The 25,534-nt window shown below is 42.9% G+C and overlaps 2 protein-coding genes across 3 annotated transcripts in view; both read left to right on the top strand.

Moving 5' to 3' along the window:
- The window catches only part of LOC139464805 (polypeptide N-acetylgalactosaminyltransferase 13-like), a 101,179-nt gene extending 78,882 nt beyond the window's left edge, over nucleotides 1–22,297 (top strand). The window contains exons 12-16 of one of the 2 annotated variants that reach the window (XM_071246313.1): nucleotides 1,963–2,102; nucleotides 2,612–2,710; nucleotides 9,119–9,253; nucleotides 13,413–13,491; nucleotides 14,679–22,297. In XM_071246313.1, the coding sequence (XP_071102414.1) occupies nucleotides 1,963–2,102; nucleotides 2,612–2,710; nucleotides 9,119–9,253; nucleotides 13,413–13,491; nucleotides 14,679–14,740 (515 nt within the window). In that variant the 3' untranslated portion in view covers nucleotides 14,741–22,297. Of the gene's footprint in view, nucleotides 1–1,962; nucleotides 2,103–2,611; nucleotides 2,711–9,118; nucleotides 9,254–9,800; nucleotides 9,930–13,412; nucleotides 13,492–14,678 lie in introns of both variants that reach the window. The other variant, XM_071246314.1, reaches the window with a different exon arrangement.
- Nucleotides 3,861–8,629, top strand: LOC139464803 (homeobox-like protein HDP1). The gene is made up of 3 exons (XM_071246311.1): nucleotides 3,861–3,912; nucleotides 5,091–5,164; nucleotides 5,936–8,629. The coding sequence occupies exons 1-3, from the start codon at nucleotides 3,861–3,863 to the stop codon at nucleotides 7,847–7,849; spliced, it is 2,040 nt and encodes a 679-aa protein (XP_071102412.1). The 3' UTR covers nucleotides 7,850–8,629.
- Nucleotides 22,298–25,534: the final 3,237 nt, after the last annotated feature.

The following is a 25,534-nucleotide window of genomic DNA, read 5'->3' as shown; positions in this document are numbered from 1 at the left end:
GATTTCTTCTATAAGATTAAACCTGGTCTGTATAAGGAGTTCTTCTATTAGATAAATCCAGGTCAGTACAAGGAGTTCTTCTATAAGATATATCCGTCAGTACAAGGAAATCTTCTATAAGTTAAATCCAGGTCAGTATAAAGATTTCTTCTATAAGATAAATCTAGTTCTGAACAAGGAACTCTTCTATTAGATAAATCCAGGTTTGTATAAAGAGTTCTTCTACAAGATAAATCCAGGTCTGTATAAGGAGTTCTTCTATAAGATAAATCCAGGTCTGTATAAGGAGTTCTTCTATAAGATAAATCGAGGTCTGTATAAAGAGTTCTTCTATAAGATAAATCCAGGTCTGTATAAAGAGTTCTTCTATAAGATAAATCCAGGTCAGTACAAGGAGTTCTTCTATAAGATAAGTCCAGGTCAGAACAAGGAGCTCTTCTATCAGATAAATACAGGTTTGTATAAGGAGTTCTTCAATAAGATAATTCCCGGTCTGTAAAAGGAGCTCCTCTTTAGGATAGATCCAGGTCTGTATAAAGAGTTTTTCTATAAGATAAATCCAGGTCTGTATAAGGAGTTCTTCTATAAGATAAATCCTAGCTCACCCTAGCTAGATATACAGTTACAATTATTCTACATTTATTATCCCCCGCCACAAAGTGGAAGGGGGATATAGGAATGGGTGCCGTCCGTCCGTCCTTCTGTCCGTCACATTTTGTTTCCGGAGCAGATCTTGAAAACCGTACCATATTTCTTCACCAAACTTGGTACATAGATAGATCTAGTGGTGAACTGGTGCCTTTTGATAGTTTGGGATTTAAAAAAAAGTTATTTTTCAAGTTTCCATGGCACCGACTTTGATTTAGACTGAAAATGGCGGTAGTCCTCTTTCCGGAGCAGATCTTGGAAACCGTACCATATTTCTTCACCAAACTTGGCACATAGATAGGTCTAGTGGTGAACTGGTGCCTTTGGAATGTTTGGCATTTAAAAAAAATAATTTTTTCGAGTTTCCATGGCAACGACTTTGATTTAGACTGAAAATGGCGGTAGTCCTCGTTTCCAGAGCAGATCTTGAAAACCGTACCATATTTCTTCGTTATACTTGGCACATAGATAGGTCTAGTGGTGAACTGGTGCCTTTTGATAGTTTGGCATTTTTAAAAACAATATTTTTGGAGTTTCCAAGGCAACGACTTTGATTTAGACTGAAAATGGCAGTAGTCCGTGTTTCCAGAGCAGATCTTGAAAACCGTACCATTTTTTCTTCGCCATATTTTGTACATTGATAGGTCTAGTGGTGAACTGGTGCCTTTAGATAGTTTGGGATTTAAAAAAAATAATTTTTTCGAGTTTCCATGGCAACGACTTTGATTTAGACTGAAAATGGCGGTAGTCCTTGTTTCCAGAGCAGATCTTGAAAACCGTACCATATTTCTTCGTCATACTTGGCACATAGATAGATCTAGTGGTGAACTGGTGCCTTTTGATAGTTTGGCATTTTTAAAAACAATATTTTTGGAGTTTCCAAGGCAACGACTTTGATTTAGACTGAAAATGGCAGTAGTCCGTGTTTCCAGAGCAGATCTTGAAAACCGTACCATTTTTCTTCACCATATTTTGCACATTGATAGGTCTAGTGGTGAACTGGTGCCTTTGGATAGTTTTGGATTTTTTTTAAAAGTTATTTTTCAAGTTGCCATGGTAATGACTTTGATTTAGACTGAAAATGGCGGTAGTCCTTCAAGAGCAGATCTTGAAACACGTACTGTATTTCTTTACAAAAAGGCCCAGTGAACATTGTTCTCAGGAGCTAATGCATTGCACACACCTGACGTGTCATATTGGCGGGGGATGTGAGTATTTCATGCTTGTTCTACTTTAGCTCACCCTAGCTAGACATACAGTTACAATTATTCTACCGTTATTCTACATTAGCTAACCCTGTGTTTGGTGCTTCAGGTGTGAAGAGCACGGACTATGGGGACATCTCCGAGCGACAGGAACTGAGGAAGAGGATGAAGTGTCACAGTTTCCGCTGGTACCTGGAAAACATCTACCCAGAGTCACAGATGCCCATTGATTTCTACTCCCTTGGTGAGGTAAGTGTTTACTCCATGGACAAGATTGGACTCCTCATAGGTTTAGGTTCGGAGACCATACCTGACTAGTACCCTTTTATTTTGTGATAAATGATGCAAAAAATCACGTCTTACACTTAGGATTACAAATTCTGTGCATATGAAAACTATTTGCTATGGATTTTATGCTTTATCGTCAAGACTTTGAGTCAGACTAACCAAAAGAAATGACTTCACTTGTCACTTATTTGTTTGTTGCCACCATTTCTCAGTTACTGTTTTAACGGAAAAGGTGTCAATTAACTAATGTCAGTTCATTACGTATTTATAGATGCAGTGTGCACAGTAGTTGTGAAATGTTCTCTTGCCATGCACAATCTGTGTAATCCGTGCCAATAGAAGGTGTATTTCATGTCTGCCATTCAGCGATTCCATACCGTGTCCATGGACAAGATTGGCCTCCACACTCGCAGTTGCTGGTCCACTCCCTGTTAGAGTCACAGCCAGTGTTGCATCTTCTTGTGTTTCAGATTCGAAACAAGGAAACCAGCTCATGTATTGACACAATGGGCCGGAAGAGTGGCGAGAAGGTTGGCATGGTGACATGTCACGGCATGGGAGGCAATCAGGTACTTTGTCTTTATCATTGGAGGAAATCTGTGAACAGTTTTGGCTATCTTCATTTTCATGTTTTATCCCATAAAACCTCCACCTCCATCACAGCCACTAACACATTTCTCCACCTCCATCACAGCCCCTAACACATCTCTCCACCTCCTCCCAGATCACAGCCACTAACACATCTCTCCACCTCCATCACAGCCACTAACACATTTCACCACCTCCATCACAGCCCCTAACACATCTCTCCACCTCCTCCCATATCACAGCCCCTAACACATCTCTCCACCTCCTCCTTTATCACAGCCACTAACACATTTCTTCACCTCCATCACAGCCACTAACACACCTCTCCACCTCCATCACAGCCACTAACACATTTCTCCACCTCCATCACAGCCCCTAACACACCTCTCCACCTCCATCACAGCCCCTAACACATCTCTCCACCTCCATCACAGCCCCTAACACACCTCTCCACCTCCATCACAGCCCCTAACACATCTCTCCACCTCCTCCCATATCACAGCCACTAACACATCTCTTCACCTCCATCACAGCCACTAACACATCTCTCCACCTCCATCACAGCCACTAACACATCTCTCCACCTCCATCACAGGCACTAACACATCTCTCCACCTCCATCACAGCCACTAACACATTCCTCCACCTCCATCACAGGCACTAACACATCTCTCCACCTCCTCCCATATCACAGCCACTAACACATCTCTCCACCTCCTCCCATATCACAGCCACTAACACATCTCTCCACCTCTATCACAGCCACTAACACATCTCTCCACCTCCATCACAGCCCCTAACACATCTCTCCACCTCCATCACAGGCACTAACACATCTCTCCACCTCCATCACAGCCCCTAACACACCTCTCCACCTCCATCACAGCCCCTAACACATCTCTCCACCTCCTCCCATATCACAGCCACTAACACATCTCTCCACCTCCATCACAGCCACTAACACATTTCTCCACCTCCTCCCAGATCACAGCCACTAACACATCTCTCCACCTCCTCCCATATCACAGCCACTAACACATCTCTTCACCTCCATCACAGCCCCTAACACATCTCTCCACCTCCATCACAGCCCCTAACACATCTCTCCACCTCCATCACAGCCACTAACACATGTCTCCACCTCCATCACAGCCACTAACACATCTCTCCACCTCCATCACAGGTACTAACACATTTCTCCACCTCCATCACAGCCACTAACACATCTCTCCATCTCCATCACAGCCACTAACACATTTGTCCACCTCCATCACAGCCACTAACACATCTCTCCACCTCCTCCCATATCACAGCCACTAACACATCTCTTCACCTCCATCACAGCCCCTAACACATCTCTCCACCTCCATCACAGCCCCTAACACATCTCTCCACCTCCATCACAGCCACTAACACATGTCTCCACCTCCGCCCATATCACAGCCACTAACACATCTCTCCACCTCCATCACAGCCCCTAACACATCTCTCACCTCCATCACAGCCCCTTACACATCTCTCCACCTCCATCACAGCCCCTAACACATCTCTCCAACTCCATCACAGCCCCTAACACATCTCTCCACCTCCATCACAGCCACTAACACATCTCTCCACCTCCATCACAGCCCCTAACACATCTGTCCACCTCCTCCCATATCACAGCCCCTAACACATCTCTCCACCTCCATCACAGCCCCTAACACATCTCTCCACCTCCATCACAGCCACTAACACATCTCTCCACCTCCTCCCAGATCACGACCCTTAACACAACTTCCCACCTCCATCCTCCTGTCCAGAATATGTTAGCTGTTGAACATTGCTCTGTTTATAGAGAGTGTAAGTTTCCGTGCACAATATTCTGTTATGACAAATAGTTAGTTTTACCTTTTCCTTTCTTGCAGAAGGTTGTGTGCTCTGCTATCAAGTTTACTTATTTGTTTAAATTACTTGCTTGCATGGATCACTAAAGAAACAGGTTGAACTCTCTTGTCACTTATGAACAGCAGAGTTGTCATGTTCATTGGTTCAGAGGCTGCACATATGCTACTCAAAGTTTGCTAAGGTTCACCACTTTAAAAGGTGATGCGTCAATTTGTATGCATCTGTTGAAATAGCCAAAGACAATATTGCATGAAGACAAGTTTTATGAACAAAGGTCTGTTGTGATGTGCCTCACAATGCCAACAAACAATATGCATCCAAAATGAGACTATCTGACCAAAGTGGAAACATAAAAATATCACAAAAACAAATTCATTGTGGAAAACAACACCTCTCAGTAGCGCGTACCGTATGTGATCCACGTGGTGCGATCACAGCCTGGTCTCATCTCATGCTCCCAATAATCTTGCCAAGGGAACATTGTTCAACTCTTCAGTCGGAGCATTGCCGAGTTCCTGTTGAGTTGCCCAAATGGAGGACAGGGTGTCGTGAGACGGCAATCTGCACCTTGTTGCACATGTTAGATAGGGTGGAGGTTTGGATCATCAAAACTTGATCTTTAGCAAACTTTGAGTGGCATAGTTCAAGCTGATCACTCATGTGATATGACAGTTTGTATTTTTGTAGCCCCGACCTAAAAGGGCAGGGTTATAGAGTTATAGTAAGGGATTTCGTCCATCCGTCCATCCTTCCTAGGACATTTTTTTGTGCAACCTGTTACTTGAAAACTTTTTAGTAGATTCTTTTCAAACTGGAATAACTCTTTCTATTCCATTAGGAGAGGTGCACCGCGATGTTTGATTTCAATATTCAGATTTTCTGAAATAATACAGCTATTTTTCATTTTTTCACTTGAATGTTTTACTTCAACATTGCGACCTATAACTTGAAAACTACTTCATAGATTCAATTTGAGGTACAGTTTCTATACCAATAGGAGCAGTGCAGTGCAAGTTTGATTTTATTTACTGGATTTTCTGGGAATTCTTTTTTTCATGTTTTGAACTTGGAAATACTTTCATACCCCTTTCATATTTATTTTTATTGTTTTATGTTTCCATGGAAACAAAGATTGATAGATGCCGTTGAGATTGAAGACCCAATTTCTGAAGCTTGATTTCAAAGACACGAAGAGTTTAAGGGATTGGAGCAGTGGAGTAGGACTTGTGATTTTAGGGATTGGTTTTATGGAGGATTCCTGAAATGTCATACCTTTCAATAACTTTGATTTCAACACACAAAATCTCTGAAGCTGAAAGTTTGAATGGATAAATACCACCAATAGAATAGGTACAACCAATATAATAGATACAAGCAGTAGAATAGATACAACCAAAAGAATAGATACAACCAGTAGAATAGATACTACCAATATAATAAATACACCCAATATAATAGATACAACCAAAAGAATAGATACAACCAGTAGAATAGATACCACCAATAGAATAAATACACCCAATATAATAGATACAACCAATAGAATAGATACCACCAATAGAATAAATACACCCAATATAATAGATACAACCAAAAGAATAGATACAACCAGTAGAATAGATACAACCAATAGAATAAATACACCCAATATAATAGATACAACCAATAGAATAGATACCACCAATAGAATAAATACACCCAATATAATAGATACAACCAAAAGAATAGATACAACCAGTAGAATAGATACGCCCAATATAATAGATACAACCAATAGAATAGATACAACCAATAGAATAGATACAACCAGTAGAATAGATACGCCTAATATAATAGATACAACCAATAGAATAGATACAACCAGTAGAATAGATACGCCCAATATAATAGATACAACCAATAGAATAGATGCAACCAATAGAATAGATACAACCAGTAGAATAGATACAACCAATAGAATAAATACACCCAATATAATAGATACAACCAATAGAATAGATACAACCGAAAGAATAGATACAGCCAGTAGAATAGATACAACCAATAGAATAAATACACCCAATATAATAGATACAACCAGTAGAATAGATACGCCTAATATAATAGATACAACCAATAGAATAGATACAACCAGTAGAATAGATACACCCAATATAATAGATACAACCAATAGAATAGATACAACCAATAGAATAGATACAACCAGTAGAATAGATACAACCAATAGAATAAATACACCCAATATAATAGATACAACCAAAAGAATAGATACAACCAGTAGAATAGATACAACCAATAGAATAAATACACCCAATATAATAGATACAACCAAAAGAATAGATACAACCAGTAGAATAGATACAACCAGTAGAATAGATACAACCAATAGAATAAATACCACCAATAGAATAAATACCACCAATAGAATAAATACCACCAATAGAATAAATACACCCAATATAACAGATACCACCAATAGAATAGATACAAATAAAAGAATAGATACACCCAATATAATAGATACACCCAATAGAATAGATACAGCTAAAAGAATAGATACACCCAATATAATAGATACACCCAATAGAATAAATACACCCAATATAATAGATACACCCAATATAATAGATACACCCAAAAGAATAGATACACCCAATATAATAGATACAACCAATAGAATAGGTACAACCAATAGAATAGATACAACCAGTAGAATAGATACACCCAATATAATAGATACAACCAATAGAATAGATACAACCAATAGAATAGATACAACCAGAAGAATAGATACGCCCAATATAATAGATACAACCAGTAGAATTAATACCGCCAATAGAATAGGTACAACCAATAGAATAGATACAACCAGTAGAAGAAATACCACCAATTGGATTAATACAACTAGTAGAATAGATACGCCCATTATAATAGAAACAACCAGTAGAATAAATACCACCAATTGGATTAATACAACCAATAGAATAGACTCACTAAATATAATAGATACAACCAGTAGAATAAATACCACCAAAAGGATAAATACCACCAATTGCATAAATACTACCAATAGAATAAATACAACCAATAGAATAAATACAACCAATTGGATAAATACAACCAATAGAATAGATTCCCAATCTCTGTCTCAGCGCAGACTTCATGGCAGCCCTATTGAGCCTATATTTTGTTTTATTATAACTTTTTATCAAACAGTTTTCACTCCATCATGATCTTGATCCAGATTCTGATGTCAGCATGGAATGTATTGGACAAATTGTTAAGTGTTAAAGCTGTCATCCCCACGAGATTTTATACATTGGATGAGGGATCAGCACGACTGTCTTGAGCATCAGATTTCAGATAGCTAATCAAAAACTGGAAGTGTTATCACATATGTTCACGGAAAAGCCAGGTGATCTAAAAAGCCAATCACAATGATTTGGGGGTTAAATTATCTTATGGTAATTCAGTCATTGTTGGGTATTCTGACCAGCATGTACAGTTTAGGACAGCTGATCCTTGACCTGCGTGATGTGAGATTACAAAATGTCTTAGCCAGGTGAGCTAAAGTGCCAATGACCATGGCTTGGTGTCAGAAATAAGTTTTTGTGAGTATTAAAGGCATGCATTGACAAACATCCAGGACCCACTTGCACTGAGGATTTAGCACCAATACAATTGTAACTCATAATAGGCACCCTTTGGGATGCCAGGTAAGATTTATCCCTGTGCTGGTCATAAGAGGTGACCAAATGGATCCGTTGGTCATGTTCACTGACTTTGTTGATTGCGTGTAATTGTACGTACCCCTTGGCTGTGTGGATCGAGTCCTTGGTCCACGACTGTTTGTGGCTGTGTGGATTGGGTCCACAACTGTTTGTGGCCGAGTTGATTGGGCCCACTACTGTTTGTTGCTGTGTGGATTGGGTCCACAACTGTTTGTGGCCGAGTTGATTGGGCCCACTACTGTTTGTTGCTGTGTGGAATCGGGTCGATGACTGTTTGTGGCTGTGTGGAGTGAGTCTCTTGTCCATGACTGTTTGTGGCTGTGTGGAGTGAGTCTCTTGTCCATGACTGTTTGTGGCTGTGTGGATCGAGTCCCTGGTCCATGACTGTTTGTGCCTGTGTGGATCGGGTCCCTGGTCCATGACTGTTTGTGGCTGTGTGGATCGGGTCCCTGGTCCATGACTGTTTGTGCCTGTGTGGATCGAGTCCCTGGTCCATGACTGTTTGTAGCTGTTTGGATCGAGTCTCTGGTCCATGACTGTTTGTGGCTGTGTGGATCGAGTCCCTGGTCCATGACTGTTTGTGGCTGTGTGGAGTGAGTCTCTTGTCCATGACTGTTTGTGGCTGTGTGGATCGAGTCCCTGGTCCACAACTGTTTGTGGCTGTGTGGATCGAGTCCTTGGTCCATGACTGTTAGTGGCTGTGTGGATTGGGTCCCTGGTCCATGTTTCATGAAGAAGGCTGTATCATGTGCTAACATCATTCTGTTCCAGGTGTTTTCTTATACCAAAAAGAAAGCTCTCCAGACGGATGACCTGTGTTTGGATGTCTCCTCGGTGACCGGCCCTGTCAAACTATTTCAGTGCCACGGGCTGGGGGGCAACCAAAAGTGGGAATATGATTTAGAGGTATTGTTACTGCTTGCATCGCTCCGTAGTCTGCAGAATGCGTCCATATGAATGTCTGCAAGGGAAATCCTATATATGTAAAGGGAGGCAACTCTGTCGGGGAATGTTTTGATTTGTCAGTCTGGTATGTTTCGATCACAGAGCAACACCAGTAATCGGTGACTCCTGTTTGTGTGAGTAATCATTCATATGATGCATTCTGCTGACTCTACGTGTACCGAGATGCACAATGGGCAAACAACTCTGTTACTGTTTCTGACTAACAGTACCGTCATTTACTGCTGTTAATCAAATTTAGGTACATATAAGTATGTTTGGGAATTCAGTAATTATAGTGAATCCTGACAAGGTATTGTTGGTCTGGGATGTGATGGAGTTGTCTGCCCCTGTCTGTGTCTCACTGCATGCGGCTACAACGGGTGTTGTTTCTAACCATTCTGTTCCTTTCAGCTGGACGAGGGCGCTGCCTCCTGTGTGATGCACTTGCATGACCTGTATGGCTGTATGTCTCATTGTCAGTAAATGTTTGTTTTTGATGACCGACTAGGTGTTTGCTTATACGAAGAAGAAACTCATTATGACGGATGAGAATATGTGTGTCCAGGCGCACGGCTCATCTGCTGTGTATTTTGCACGATGCGATGCTGACAACGTCCATTGGGAATATAGTCAACAGGTAGTACAGTATGTTTGAGTTATTAGTAGTTGGAAGTGTATAGCTGACCACACCCAGACTAAAGGTAGTGCCACATATATATGCAAGGTATGGATAGTTTGCAGTGTACACACTCAAGCAGTGAGTTCAAAGGCAGCACTAGATAGTTGGAAGTTTAGGAAGAGCTACTGTAGGTCACTAAGAGCACTGGATAGGTGAGGTCACAAAGAACACTGGATAGTTGATGTCACTAAGAGCACTGGATAGTTGAGGTCACTAAGAACACTGGATAGGTGAGGTCACAAAGAACACTGGATAGTTGATGTCACTAAGAGCACTGGATAGTTGATGTCACTAAGAGCACTGGATAGGTGAGGTCACAAAGAACACTGGATAGTTGATGTCACAAAGAACACTGGATAGTTGATGTCACTAAGAGCACTGGATAGGTGAGGTCACAAAGAACACTGGATAGTTGATGTCACTAAGAGCACTGGATAGTTGATGTCACTAAGAACACTGGATAGTTGAGGTCACTAAGAACACTGGATAGTTGAGGTCACTAAGAACACTGGATAGTTGATGTCACTAAGAACACTGGATAGTTGAGGTCACTAAGAACACTGGATAGTTGAGGTCACTAAGAACACTGGATAGTTGAGGTCACTAAGAACACTGGGTAGTTGAGGTCACTAAGAACACTGGATAGTTGATGTCACTAAGAACACTGGATAGTTGATGTCACTAAGAGCACTGGATAGTTGAGGTCACTAAGAGCACTAGATAGTTGATGTCACCAAGAGCACTGGATAGGTGAGGTCACTAAGAGCACTGGATAGTTGAGGTCAATAAGTGCACTGGATAGTTGAGGTCACTAAGAGCACTAGATAGTTGATGTCACCAAGAGCACTGGATAGGTGAGGTCACAAAGAACACTGGATAGTTGATGTCACTAAGAGCACTGGATAGTTGAGGTCACTAAGAACACTGGATAGTTGAGGTCACTAAGAACACTGGATAGTTGAGGTCACTAAGAGCACTGGATAGTTGATGTCACTAAGAGCACTGGATAGTTGAGGTCACTAAGAACACTGGATAGTTGAGGTCACTAAGAACACTGGATAGTTGAGGTCACTAAGAGCACTGGATAGTTGAGGTCAATAAGTGCTCTGGATAGTTGAGGTCACTAAGAGCACTGGATAGCTGAAGTGTTGGTAGAACCGCTGTAGGTCACTGAGAGCATTGGATGGTTGAAGTGCTGGTAGAAGCGCTGTATGTCACCAAGAGCTCTGGATGGTTAAGTGTTGGTAGAACCGCTGCAAGTCACCAAGAGCTCTGGATGGTTAAGTGTTGGTAGAAGCGCTGTAAGTCACTAAGAGCTCTGGATGGTTAGGTGTTGGTAGAACCGCTGTAGGTCACTAAGATTACTGGATGGTTACGTGTTGGTAGAACTGCTGTAGGTCAGTAAGAGCTCTGGATGGTTACGTGTTGGTAGAACTGCTATAAGTCACTAAGAGCACTGGATGGTTACGTGTTGGTAGAACTGCTGTGGGTCACTGAGAGCACTGGATGGTTACGTGTTGGTAGAACCGTTGTAGGTCACTGAGAGCATTGGATGGTAAAGTGTTGGTAGAACCGCTGTAGGTCACTTAGAGCTCTGGATGGTTAAGTGTTGGTAGAACCGCTGTAGGTCACTGAGAGCATTGGATGGTTACGTGTTGATAAAACTGCTGTAGGTCACTAAGAGCATTGGATGGTTAAGTGTTGATAGAACTGCTGTGGGTCACTAAGAGCTCTGGATGGTTAAGTGTTGATAGAACTGCTATAAGTCACTAAGAGCATTGGATGGTTAAGTGTTGGTAGAACTGCTGTAGGTCACTAAGAGCATAGGATCATTGAAGTATTAGCATTAGCATGAAGACTTGCTAAAGTATAGCAGTTGAACAGTATTGGTAGTTGAACAGTATCGGTAGCTGAACAGTATTGGTTGTTGACAGTATTAGTAGTTGAACAGTATTGGTAGTTGATAGTGTTGGTAGAACCGCTGTAAGTCACTTAGCGCACTGGAGAGTTGAAGTGTTGGTAGAACTGCTGTGGGTCACAAAGCGCTCTGGAGAGTTGAAGTGTTGGTAGAACTGCTGTGGGTCACAAAGCGCTCTGGAGAGTTGAAGTGTTGGTAGAACTGCTGTGGGTCACAAAGCGCTCTGGAGAGTTGAAGTGTTGGTAGAACTGTTGTAAGTCACTAAGCGCACTGCATAGTTCAAGTGATGGTAGAACTGCTGTAAGTCACTAAGAGCACTGGATGGTTGAAGTGTTGGTAGAACCGCTGTAAGTCACTAAGCGTACTGGATGGTTGAAGTGTTGGTAGAACTGCTGGAAGTCACTAAGCGTACTGGATGGTTGAAGTGTTGGTAGAACTGCTGTAAGTCACTAAGCGCACTGGATGGTTGAAGTGTTGGTAGAACTGCTGTAGGTCACAAAGCGCACTGGATGGTTGAAGTGTTGATAGAACTGCTGTAAGTCACTAAGCGCCCTGGATAGTTGAAGTGTTGGTAGAACTGCTGTGGGTCACAAAGCGCTCTGGATAGTTGAAGTGTTGGTGGTTTACATTTGATGCAACTTAGGTCACAGACAGTACTAGATCGTTAAAGTATAAGCATTAGCATGCTAAAGTATTGGTTGTTGACAGTATTGGTAGTTGAACAGTATTGGTAATTGACAGTATCGGTAGTTGACAGTATCGGTAGTTGGACAGTATTGGTAGTTGACAGTATCGGTAGTTGACAGTATCGGTAGTTGACAGTAGGGATAGTTGACAGTATCGGTAGTTGACAGTCTTGGTAGTTGGACAGTCTTGGTAGTTGACAGTATCAGTAGTTGACAGTATCGGTAGTTGACAGTATTGGTAGTTGACAGTATCGGTAGTTGACAGTATTGGTAGTTGACAGTATCGGTAGTTGACAGTATCGGTAGTTGACAGTATCGGTAGTTGACAGTAGGGATAGTTGACAGTATCGGTAGTTGACAGTCTTGGTAGTTGGACAGTATTGGTAGTTGATAGTATTGGTAGTTGACAGTATCAGTAGTTGACAGTATTGGTAGTTGACAGTATCAGTAGTTGACAGTATCGGTAGTTGACAGTCTTGGTAGTTGACAGTATTGGTAGTTGACAGTATCAGTAGTTGACAGTATCGGTAGATGACAGTATTGGTAGTTGACAGTATCGGTAGTTGACATATTGATAGTTGACAGTAATGGTACTAGGCAGTAATGGTACTAGGCACCAGGGGTCAGAAAGAAGTCTGACAAAGACAGGAAACATTTGCTAGAAAAGATAATACTTTTGAATGAAAACTTATTGATAAATGTTCAATACTTTAAGTGTAAGATTTTCTGTTGTACTTCTTGCACACTTCAAATAAAAATCACTGTACCGTGTTATTGTGAATGGATGGATGTGTTTGTGTAGATCTGTCTAAATAATGTAATTACCATACCTCGCAGACACTGACGCTGAGACACGTCAACACTGGGCTGTGTCTAGGAAAACCAGCAGTCCATGACTCAGGGACACCATCACTGGGTACGTAGGCACCAGGTGTTGGTCAGTAAACACCAGCTGTCTGTCAGTAGACACCAGGGGTCAGTTAGTAGACACCAGGGGTCAGTAACACCAGGGGTCAGTCAGTAACACCAGGGGTCAGTTAGTAGACACCAGGGGTCAGTCAGTAGACACCAGGGGTCAGTCAGTAGACAGCAGGAAGTAGACACAAGGGGTTATTCTCTAGACACCAGTTGTCAGTCAGTAGGCACCAGGGGTCAGTCAGTAGGCACCAGGGGTCAGTCAGTAGGCACCAGGGGTCAGTCAGTAGACAGCAGGAAGTAGACACAAGGGGTTATTCTCTAGACACCAGTTGTCAGTCAGTAGGCACCAGGGGTCAGTCAGTAGGCACCAGGGGTCAGTCATTAGACACATGGTGCCAGTCAGTAGACACCACGAAGTTGCCACAAGGGGTTATTCTCTAGACACCAGTTGTCAGTCAGTAGGCACCAGGGGTAAGTCAGGTGACACAATGGGTCAGTCATTAGCCACATAGTGTCAGTCAGTAGACAGCAGGAAGTAGACACAAGGGGTCAGTCATTAGACACATAGTGTCAGTCAGTAGACAGCAGGAAGTAGACACAAGGGGTCAGTCATTAGACGCATAGTGTCAGTCAGTAGACACCAGCTGTCTGTCAGTATACACCAGGGGTCAGTCAATAACACCATGGGTCAGTCATTAGACACATGGTGTCAGTCAGTAGACAGCAGGAAGTAGAAACAAGGGGTCATTCAGTAGACACCAGGGGTCAGTCAGTAGACACATGGTGTCAGGCAGTAGACATCAAGAAGTAGACACAAGGGGTCATTCACTAGAGACCAGGGGTCAGTCAGTAGACACCAGGGGTCAGGGAGGAGACACCAGGGGTCAGTCAGTAACATCAGAGGTCAGATGGTAGAACCTAAGGCTGTGTTATACAGCAGGCACGGGGGTTGAGAAGGATCATATATATATCAGGTGTATTCTGTAGGGGTCAGAACTAGAGAGGAGACAGTAGATTCTACAGGTTTGGTTGCTGCGGGGGGGGAGGGGGGGTGATTTTCTTCTCATGACATATTTTCATGAAAAAAACTATGCATTGGTACTTTAATTTGTAGTGCAGGGTCTTTAAAACTGAATGTTTCTTGGCATTTGTGTCCGAAACCTGAAACATTTTCCTTCTCTGCAGGAGAGTGTACTGGCCTGCCCTCACAACAATGGCAGCTGAGTGACATGAAATGGAAGAACTAGTGCATTGTGGGATACACATACGACAGTTGGCTGACTGTCAGGATGTTTGTCAGATCTCAGGAGTTTCTGTTGTAACATATAGAGATATATATATATCACTCTGCCATCCAGGGAGATACAGTCCTACAGCCAGCCTCTTCTGGGCATATTTGTGTGAAAGTGTGTGACCCAGCTGAAGGTCGACCAGTGGTTTGACTTCAAACAGAGCAAGGAATCTGTTTCCCTGTCCTTGATGTGACCTACAGATAAGGACAGAGCAGCTATAGGGACCACTAGCACCTCTCTGTGTATTTGATGTGACTGTGGCCAACAAAGGACCTGAATACCTCGCGACTGTGCTGCTCATAGACTTGGTAGATGCAGACTTCAAGGGGAGCTGGACAGTGCTGGAAGCGAACTCTCATGCGTTTTCTACATGGAGGACTGCGGACATGTTGACATTTGTTTCTGTCATCATGATTTCATTACAGCTATAAACGTTGGGGACGTATTGCCATAGAAACTTGGGACATATTGCCATAGAAACTGGGGATATATTGCCATGGTAACATTGGGACGTATTGCCATGGACCCTGGGGACATATTGCCATGGTAGCATAGAGACATATTGCCATGGACATTAGCACCTATTGCCATGGGCACTTTGGACATATTGCCATGGACGCTGGGGACATGTTGCCATGGTAACATTGAGACATATTGCCGTGGACATTAGCGCCTATTGCCATGGGCACTGTGGACATATTGCCATGGACGCTGGGGACATGTTGCCATGGTAACATTGAGACATATTGCCGTGGACATTAGCGCCTATTGCCATGGGCACTGTGGACATGTTGCCATGGTAACATTGAGACATATTGCCATTGTTACATTGAGACATATTGCCATGGACATTAGCACCTATTGCCATGGGCATTGGAGACATATTGCCATGGACGCTGGGGAGATTGAGTCAGAAAGATGTTAATGAGAGATGATGCCATATACAGAAGAAATCTCTACCCTATTTTATATCCTCTTTGTATATTTGGATTTTATTGTATAATCTGATAACTGGATGAAATTGTATAATCATCTCATCCCATTGTATGAATATTTCTTTGTTGTTTATCAGATGTTTATGATTGTGTGAGAGATGCTGAGAATAATTCTTGACTTTATGAAGATGTTACTTCTTTTAGCTTTAGGTGGTTGTGTGATATGTTTCATTTTAGCAGCTGCCACATGGGCTTCACCCTGCCATCTTCCATGTGGCTTAACCGATCAGCTGCCACATGGGCTTCACCCTGCCATCTTCCATGTGGCTTAACCGATCAGCTGCCACATGGGCTTCACCCTGCCATTTTCCATGTGGCTTAACCGATCAGCTGCCACATGGGCTTCACCCTGCCATCTTCCATGTGGCTTAACCGATCAGCTGCCTCATGGGCTTCACCCTGCCATCTTCCATGTGGCTTAACCGATCAGCTGCCACATGGGCTTCACCCTGCCATCTTCCATGTGGCTTAACCGATCAGCTGCCACATGGGCTTCACCCTGCCATCTTCCATGTGGCTTAACCGATCAGCTGCCACATGGGCTTCACCCTGCCATCTTCCATGTGGCTTAACCGATCAGCTGCCTCATGGGCTTCACCCTGCCATCTTCCATGTCGCTTAACCGATGTATGGCCTGTAGACTGACACATGGACAAGAGCAGTGTACTCTGACAGCTGTCACAGTGCTGAACATATGCGTGTACCCAAGGAACCAGACACCATTACAGCTGTCACAGTGCTGAACATATGTGTGTACCCAAGGAACCAGACACCATTACAGCTGTTACAGTGCTGAACATATGTGTGTACCCAAGGAACCAGACACCATGATAGCTGTCACAGTGCTGAACATATGCATGTACCCAATGAGCCAGACACCATTACAGCTGTCAGGGAGCTAAACATATGCGTGTACCCATGAGCCAGACACCATGACAGCTGTCACAGTGCTGAACATATGCATGTACCCAATGAGCCAGACACCATGTTAGCTGAGACAGTGCTGAACATATGTGTGTACCCAAGGAACCAGACACCATGACAGCTGTCACAGTGCTGAACATATGTGTGTACCCAAGGAACCAGACACCATGACAGCTGTCACAGTGCTGAACATATGCATGTACCCATGAGCCAGACACCATGATAGCTGTCACAGTGCTGAACATATGCATGTACCCAAGGAACCAGACACCATGACAGCTGTCACAGTGCTGAACATATGCATGTACCCAAGGAACCAGACACCATGATAGCTGTCACAGTGCTGAACATATGCATGTACCCAAGGAACCAGACACCATGATAGCTGTCACAGTGCTAAACATATGTGTGTACCCAAGGAACCAGACACCATGACAGCTGTCACAGTGCTGAACATATGCATGTACCCATGAGCCAGACACCATGATAGCTGTCACAGTGCTGAACATATGCATGTACCCAAGGAACCAGACACCATGATAGCTGTCACAGTGCTAAACATATGTGTGTACCCAAGGAACCAGACACCATGACAGCTGTCACAGTGCTGAACATATGCATGTACCCAAGGAACCAGACACCATGATAGCTGTCACAGTGCTAAACATATGTGTGTACCCAAGTAACAAGACACCATGATAGCTGTGACATTGCCAAACATATGCATGCATATTCTGTGTTAGGATGCATAGACAGAAGACAGCCGGGGAGATATGCTGTTAGGATGCGAAGACAGAAGGCAGCCGGGGAGATATGCTGTTAGGATGCGTAGACAGGGGGCAGCCGGGGAGATATGCTGTTAGGATGCATAGACAGAAGGCAGCCGGGTAGATATGCTGTTAGGATGCGTAGACAGAAGGCAGCAGGGGAGATATGCTGTAAGGATGTGTAGACAGAAGTCAGCCGGGGGGATATGCTGTTAGGATGTGTAGACAGGAGGCAGGAGGTGAGATATCGTGTTAGGATGCGAAGACAGAAGGCAGCCGGGGAGATATGCTGTTAGGATGCGTAGACAGGGGGCAGCCGGGAAGATATGCTGTTAGAATGCATAGACAGAAGGCAGCCGGGTAGATATGCTGTTAGGATGCGTAGACAGAAGGCAGCAGGGGAGATATGCTGTAAGGATGTGTAGACAGGGGGCAGCCCGGGAGATATGCTGTTAGGATGCATAGACAGAAGGCAGCCGGGTAGATATGCTGTTAGGATGTGTAGACAGAAGGCAGCAGGGGAGATATGCTGTACGGATGTGTAGACAGAAGGCAGCCGGGGAGATATGCTGTTAGGATGTGTAGACAGGAGGCAGGAGGTAGGAGGTGTGATATCCTGTTAGGATGGGTAGACAGAAGGCAGCCAGGGAGATATGCTGAGGCAGCTGTGGTTGTGCCAGCAGTCCTATGATGTGTTATTGGGTGGGCTTCCTTGGTTTCTCTGTTGTCAACCGTCTCAGGCTTCAGTGAAGCCGCTTCACTATCCTGGTTGTCATTACATGGATTGTAATACAGGGTAAACATTCTTGTCATTATTTATCACAGATCTGCTTTATTTCACATGTTAGGGTGGAGCATGGATCATCTCTGCAGGGTGTCTCACTAGCTGCTGATCAAGACATGTGGATGTCTAATCTGGTCGACCTGCTAGCGCTCACTTTTTGGTTGAGGTCATCTTCCATGCACCAGCTGTCTGGTGAAGGTCGACTTATATGCAGTTGGTGTCTCATGCATGCACTCACTGTCTGATGGAGGTCGACCTGCATACACTCACTGTCTGATGGTCAACCTACATACACTCACTGTCTGATGGAGGTCGACCTGCATGCACTCACTGTCTGATGGAGGTCGACCTGCATGCACTCACTGTCTGATGGAGGTTGACCTGCATGCACTCACTGTCTAGTGGAGGTCGACCTGCATGCACTTGGTGTCTAGTGGAGGTCGACCTGCATGCACCAAATGTCTGTGGAGATGGACTGTGGTCAGTTTGTGGAACATGGTGGAGGTGAGTCTGATGATCCTACGGAGTCCGCCCTGTACATGGACCTGGGTGGGTGACCTGCAGTTGCTGCTGTGACAGCCAGGGGTAGGATACTGCTTAGCAACTGTTGCTATGTATAATTATTTATTCTATTGACAAGTAGGTACAGTTTTATATGGAGATAGGATATGGTTTTCTATAAAATTGATAATGTATAGGATATATGTTTTGCTTGTGTTTCATATGTTTAACTCATGTTGGTATTTATACGTGTTGATTGTTCACTGATTTTATGACAGACACATATGTACAAAGACAACATTGTATACAAACGTGACATTTATAGAAAACTGTACATATGACATGTTGCTTTTACACACATCATGTTGTTATTAAGCTTTGTGAATATGAGTAGAGATCATGTTTCTGACATCACTTCATGTGGCTGTCCCAGACTGGGTTCTGCAGTTCACGTCATGCTGCAGGACAGATGCTGATGCTGCCGTTTCTACCATTATCCGACATCCTGATGCTTCTCATGTTGCTTGTTAAGGACTTGATTTCTTGCTGTGTCTGCTCTTGAGTTGGTCGGTTTGTTGTTTTACGCCTCACTTAGCAATATTCCAGCTATATGACGGCGGTCTTTAAATGATACAATGTGGACCAGACAGTCCAGTGATTGATATCATGTGCATCGATCCACGCAATTGGGATACGATGACATGCATCAACCAAGTCAGCGAGCCTGACCACCCGATTCAGTTAGTCGCCTCTTACGACAAGAATAGTCCCCTTTTATGGCAAGCATTGGTTGCTGAAGACCTATTCTAACATCTTCACAGGTCTGCTTGTCTACAAGTAAAAAAGACTTGATTTCTTGCCGTCTCTGCTCTTGAAAAAGTCAAGCACTAAGTATGCCTTTGAGGTTATGAAAGAGATAAACGTTTTAGTGGTTTGTGAAGTTTTAGAATTTTTAGAATTTTTTCAGTACTGTCAGCTTATTTATGTAGTCAAATGTTGAGTGAGACTGACAGGTTGAAGAAACATGCTGATTGAAGCTTTGTCTTTTGTTGGATGATGCAGTGAAAGTGATTGATTTATTGTTTTGTAGTAGCAAAATCAAATGGTTATTCCTCCAAACATAATCTGGTAGTGAGATGAGGTATTCTTGGTTCACAGGCATGTCCCCAGTTTAAAAAACTAAATATATGCTTGTATTAATTAAAAACAATTTTTGAAAAGGTGACACTTCCTTATTTTTCTAAAGACAGCCTGTGAACCAACTGGGCTTCTTTTCTTGATAAACCTGATCACTTGTCACAAGATTATTGTAGGTCTTTGTGTGTGTCTTTGGATTTTTATAAAATCTTGTTAGCTCTATGATTTGTGTGGACATTCTGGAGTATCATTACTGTTTGTGATTCCAGAGGTACCGTCACTATGGTAACACAGGGTCACAGTCAGCCCCTAGTTTATCATTGTGTTGCCAGCTTGTAGCAATGTTTACAGGTGCTTGTTGCAGATAGCATGTTTGAAAGTGTGTAGTAGGACATGTTTTGTATGTTTGTGTGATATTAACATTTGAAGTAAGTGTTTGGACACATTTGAGATAACACTTGTTTTCAGATTACGGGTCAAAATGAATTTCAGCGCTCAGACATCTCATCTGGAAAACGATGTGAAATATTGCCCTGCCTAAAAACATTTTGTTAAATTTTGTTACTTAAAACAATTGTTCAAACATGGTGAAATTCTGTGCAGTTGTTAAATTCATGATTTGTTTCTTAACTAAACAGTTTGCAACACATAGTCAAAGTACTTTTTTAAGGGAAATGAGAAATGATTTTATGGGACAATAGGTCTCATGTTGGTGAAATGGGTTTTATGTAGTCATCTGTTGATGGGATTGATGTGATAGAAATAAGAATGCTGTACGAGAATGGAATCATACTTGCTTGGACTATAGGCCGTAGCTTTCCCTGTGACTCTAGTGAAACAAGTCAGGGTTATGTTATTTTGCTTTCTCTGTTATCCTTGAGAAAATCAAATGATGAACTGATCAACCCTGAATTCATAATAAGCCCAATCCAAACACTAGTTGGACTATGCCATTATGTGGTTAGAGGGGTGTGAAATCCTGGATCCTGATCTCCTGTCACATTGTTTGACAGCAAAATTGAAAAAGAAATGTTTTAGTTTCTGTTGGAAGTTCCAATTACACCATACTGTCCATGTACATTGCTAGACACACTTGAATATGACATGCCCCTTGAACAGAGACCTTGACCCTTGAGGGAACAGGAAGAAGGAATCCCTTTCAATTGTGACCTTGTGGATTGAAGTAGTTCTGTGAGATATAGTTTGTTTCCTTTAGACTACACTGAAGTGATTTGACAATATATCACAGGTCATGTAAAAGGCCAGCAAGCTCTTGACCACATATTCTCACAATGAATCACTGTGGATGGTAGTTAATGACAGTTCCAGTGTGGTTGGTCCTGCCGTGATAGTGCAATGTCGGATGATGTACGGACGCCCGTATGTAGACAGCTCACACAATCTGGTGCATACTTATACTGAATAAGCAAGATGGTTGCATTAAAAGTGTCACCCATCTTCATTTTGTTTCGTCTGACCAGGGTGTCATTTATGTTCTTGTTTTGGTAAGGCTTTTCAATCTCTTGTCATGGTCACAAATAATGGCTCTTTGTATTTTGTTTTTATCAAACTCCACTACTTCAGGATCTACTACACCAGGTGATGTCTCCAAGCAGATGTCTTTCAATGTCCATTTCTTCTTCCCCCTTTAATGTCCACTGTTTCTCGTCTCCCTTCTCCCCCTCCTCCCCCGCTTAATTAGGGCTGGCTATCAATATAGATTATAGAGGTCGATATTCGCTAACTAAATATCGATCAATTATCAATGAATATCAGAGAATTAACTTTAAGCAAATATGCATGAAAGTCTCGAAAGAAATCAATATATTTCACACCACTGGTGAGCAGTTATGCATTTATGCATAGATTACTTTAATTTGTGGACATTCGAGATATATCAAAAACAGTTGCTTTCCGTCTTTGACAAGTGACATCGACAATAACAAGCATGTATCCATAAATCTAAACTTTGTTTCATCACAATAGTTCATGTAAGTTACTATCGATGACAACAATTTCATATCGATAATCGTTAATATTTCTTCCCATCAGCGATAATTCCGATTATCGTTCATTTTAGATAGCCCTACGCTTGATGTTATGATTGTTATTGGTGATTACCGATATGATTTCTGGATCTCCTGTGGACCAAGCAGCCACAGTGGACATGCATAGGCCATATTTTCAATACGCCTTGAGAATAATGGATATTCTCTAACCACTAGTCTGTGTGTCTTGTCCATTGAAGATTAGGTACAAGTTGGTCATCCTTCGAAGACTTTCATTTATGGTTGCCTTGCCCACAAGCTTGTCTGCCCCTTGCATTGAGTCTGTCATGTACTTGTGTGACCAACCTGAATATATATGCTTCAAAACAATCAAATAAAAATGCCATGATATCTTATGCATGTTCTGTTGTATGTTTGTTGTTTAAGGCCACACTCAGCAACATCCCAGGTATATGACAGTGGTCTGTAAATAATCAAGTCTGCACCACACATTCCAGTGATTGACATCATGAGCATCGATCTATGCAATTGGAATACGATGACATGCATCAACCAAGTCAGCGAGGTGGACTACCCGATCCCTGACATCTAAGCTAATGCCATTCTGTGTTCAGAGCTCTGTCCCCTAGGCTTACTCACAAAGTTCAGATCAAGGGTTCAAATCTCAGATTTGCCCTGATTGTTTTGAGATTTGTCAGCATCATACTTGTGCTCATGGGTTTGTCCAAAGTGGTGAACATCTAAGACCTGCGTCACTGGGATGCTGACACCCCATGATATGCCAGGGGCACCTGATATGCTGTTCATTGGGGCGTTAAACCAAACACACTCCTCAATGTACTGGGTCCAACATTCAGCCTGGAAAGTTGTGTGTTGTTTGTTTTTCACTCATCTGGACCAACAGTGCATGAGTGACCTACAAAACGTAACAACTTTAGCGGTGGGTTTCACAATAGTGGCAGATGATCAGCATTTATTTTGGCTGCCCTCCCACAAATAACCAACACCCTGATGGAAGCACCAACATACTGAGTAATATATGTACAACCCACTATTCACCATAACCAACACCCTGATGGAAGCACCAACATACTGGGTAATATATGTACAACCAACTATTCACCATAACCAACACCCTGATGGAAGCACCAACATACTGGGTAATATATGTACAACCAACTATTCACCATAACCAACACCCAGATAGAAGCACCAACATACTGGGTAATATATGTACAACCAACTATTCACCATAACCAACACCCTGATGGAAGCACCAACATACTGGGTAATATATGTAGAGACAACTATTCACCATAACCAACACCCTGATGGAAGCACCAACATACTGGGTAATATATGTACAACCAACTATTCACCATAACCAACACCCTGATGGAAGCACCAACATACTGGGTAATATATGTACAGCCAACTATTCACCATAACCAACACCCTGATGGAAGCACCAACATACTGGGTAATATATGTACAGCCAACTATTCACCATAACCAACACCCTGATGGAAGCACCAACATACTGGGTAATATATGTACAGCCAACTATTCACCATAACCAACACCCTGATGGAAGCACCAACATTATGGGTAATATATGTAGAGACAACTATTCACCATAACCAACACCCTGATGGAAGCACCAACATTATGGGTAATATATGTACAGCCAACTATTCACCATAACCAACACCCTGATGGAAGCACCAACATTATGGGTAATAAATACACAGCATGTTCAAACGTTTCAAACGTTCCTGAGACACGATATAAAACAAGAACCTGATGAAAGCAGACACACACATCTGAAAGAATTCAGAATGGAACAGTAAAACAAGTTTGCACCTTTAATTACACATTTTTAGCAGAGAAATGACGTCATGATAAGAGAAAGATGCAAGAACAGAATTGTGAATTCACGTCAGTAGCGTGTGTCCCCCTCTCGCTTGGATGTATGCAATGCATCTCCTTCACATTGAACGGATCAAACGTGTAACACAGTATGTGGGATGGCATCCCATATGTCAGTCTGTTTCTCCGTTCCTGTACTGTTGTCTTGTTACTTGGTGGAAGTACCGCAAGAGAAACGTCACCATGGATAGATATATGAGAAACCTTATTTGTCCAAACACTGTAAACATTCTTTGAGACTTATTAAGAAGATGAAACTTGGCAAAACTGATCATCAAGGTTGTAATTCAAGTGTCCTAAAGTGAAACACTAGTCTCTGGGAAAATGGCATCACAAGTCAGTATCTCGTGTGTCCGCCATGTGCATTGATGACTGCCGTGTAACGTCGATACATGGAATGGATGAGGCGGTTGATGAAGGCCATAGGCACTTGAGCCCAAACTCTGAGGAACGCCTGACGCAATTCAGCTGCAGTTGTCGGCCTTGTTCGGGCGTCATTCAGCAGTCTTTGAATCTTGTCCCACAGGTGCTCAATGGGATTTAAATCAGACCTGAGGGCAGGCCACTACATGGGTCTGATGCCATTCTGCTGGAGGAAGTCTGTTGTTGCTTGTTGCAGTGTGGGCACGGGCGTTATTATGCTGAAACTCTTGGTTGCGTGGACGTGACAAATGAGGTATGACGTGTGGTCTCAAGACTTGACCAATGTACCGAGCTGCTGTGACACCATTGCCTCTCCCTGGACCGATGTTCTGGAAGACCACAGGACCGACCCTCTGTGCAAGACCAATTCCACCCCACACCATGATGCTCGGACCACCCCAGGAGTCTCTCTCAACAACACAAGCATCTGAATAACGTTCCCCACCGCGTCGACATACTCTCTCTCTCTCTCTGTCATCTACTGTTAAGATACAGTAACGGCTCTCGTCTGAGAAGAGGACTCTTCTCCACTACTGGTGGCGCCAATACTGGTGTTGTGTTGCCCACTGAAGACGGTACCGACGATGACGTGGTGTCAGAATGGATCCTCGGTGTGGCCTGTGACAGCAGAGGTGTCTGCTCGTCAATCGTCGACGCACGGTGTCCGCACTAATGTGTCGCTGGTGAGTCTCCATGGTCTGTCGAGCAGTTTTTGCAGCAGTAACAAAGCGATCTTGAAGATGCTGTCGCACAATCTGACGATCCTGACGTCGGGTGGTGACCCTGGGTCTTCCACTACGTGGTCGGTCATCTGTAGTGTTGGTGTCTGGTACCGTTGCTGGAGCCTGTATATGGTCCTTACGTGGATTGCAATGGCTCTTTGCCGGGCGGTTTTTCCAGCTCGCAATCGTCCAAGGGCTTGGTGTCGCTGATGTCCTGTCAATCTTGCCAAATGGGGGAACGCATGTGCATTTCAATTTGCACGGAACTCAAATGTCCGTTGCCGTGATGCGTTTGGGCGATCGGTTTTATTGTCATATGTTGTTTTTTTATCATCAAATTTCATTTTTCCGGACAAGGTAATGTTAAATTTTAGAAACTTTGCTAAAAATTACCCAGATATTGAAATGACAACTGTTCATGCAATGTTACTTAGGGGGACGTTTCTTTTGCGGTTCAGTATATGTATAGCCAACTATTCATTACAGCCTGCACCTTGAGATGAGCACCACCACACCTGGCAACATGCACAAAACAGGTGTCAAATACTTCATGCTGGT

The sequence above is a fragment of the Haliotis cracherodii genome, unplaced genomic scaffold (genome assembly GCF_022045235.1).
Source record: "Haliotis cracherodii isolate W230 unplaced genomic scaffold, xgHalCrac1.p SCAF_17, whole genome shotgun sequence".
Lineage (NCBI taxonomy): Eukaryota > Metazoa > Mollusca > Gastropoda > Lepetellida > Haliotidae > Haliotis > Haliotis cracherodii.
Note: the sequence above shows the minus strand (reverse complement) of the source record. Positions and strands in the feature narration are given on the sequence as shown.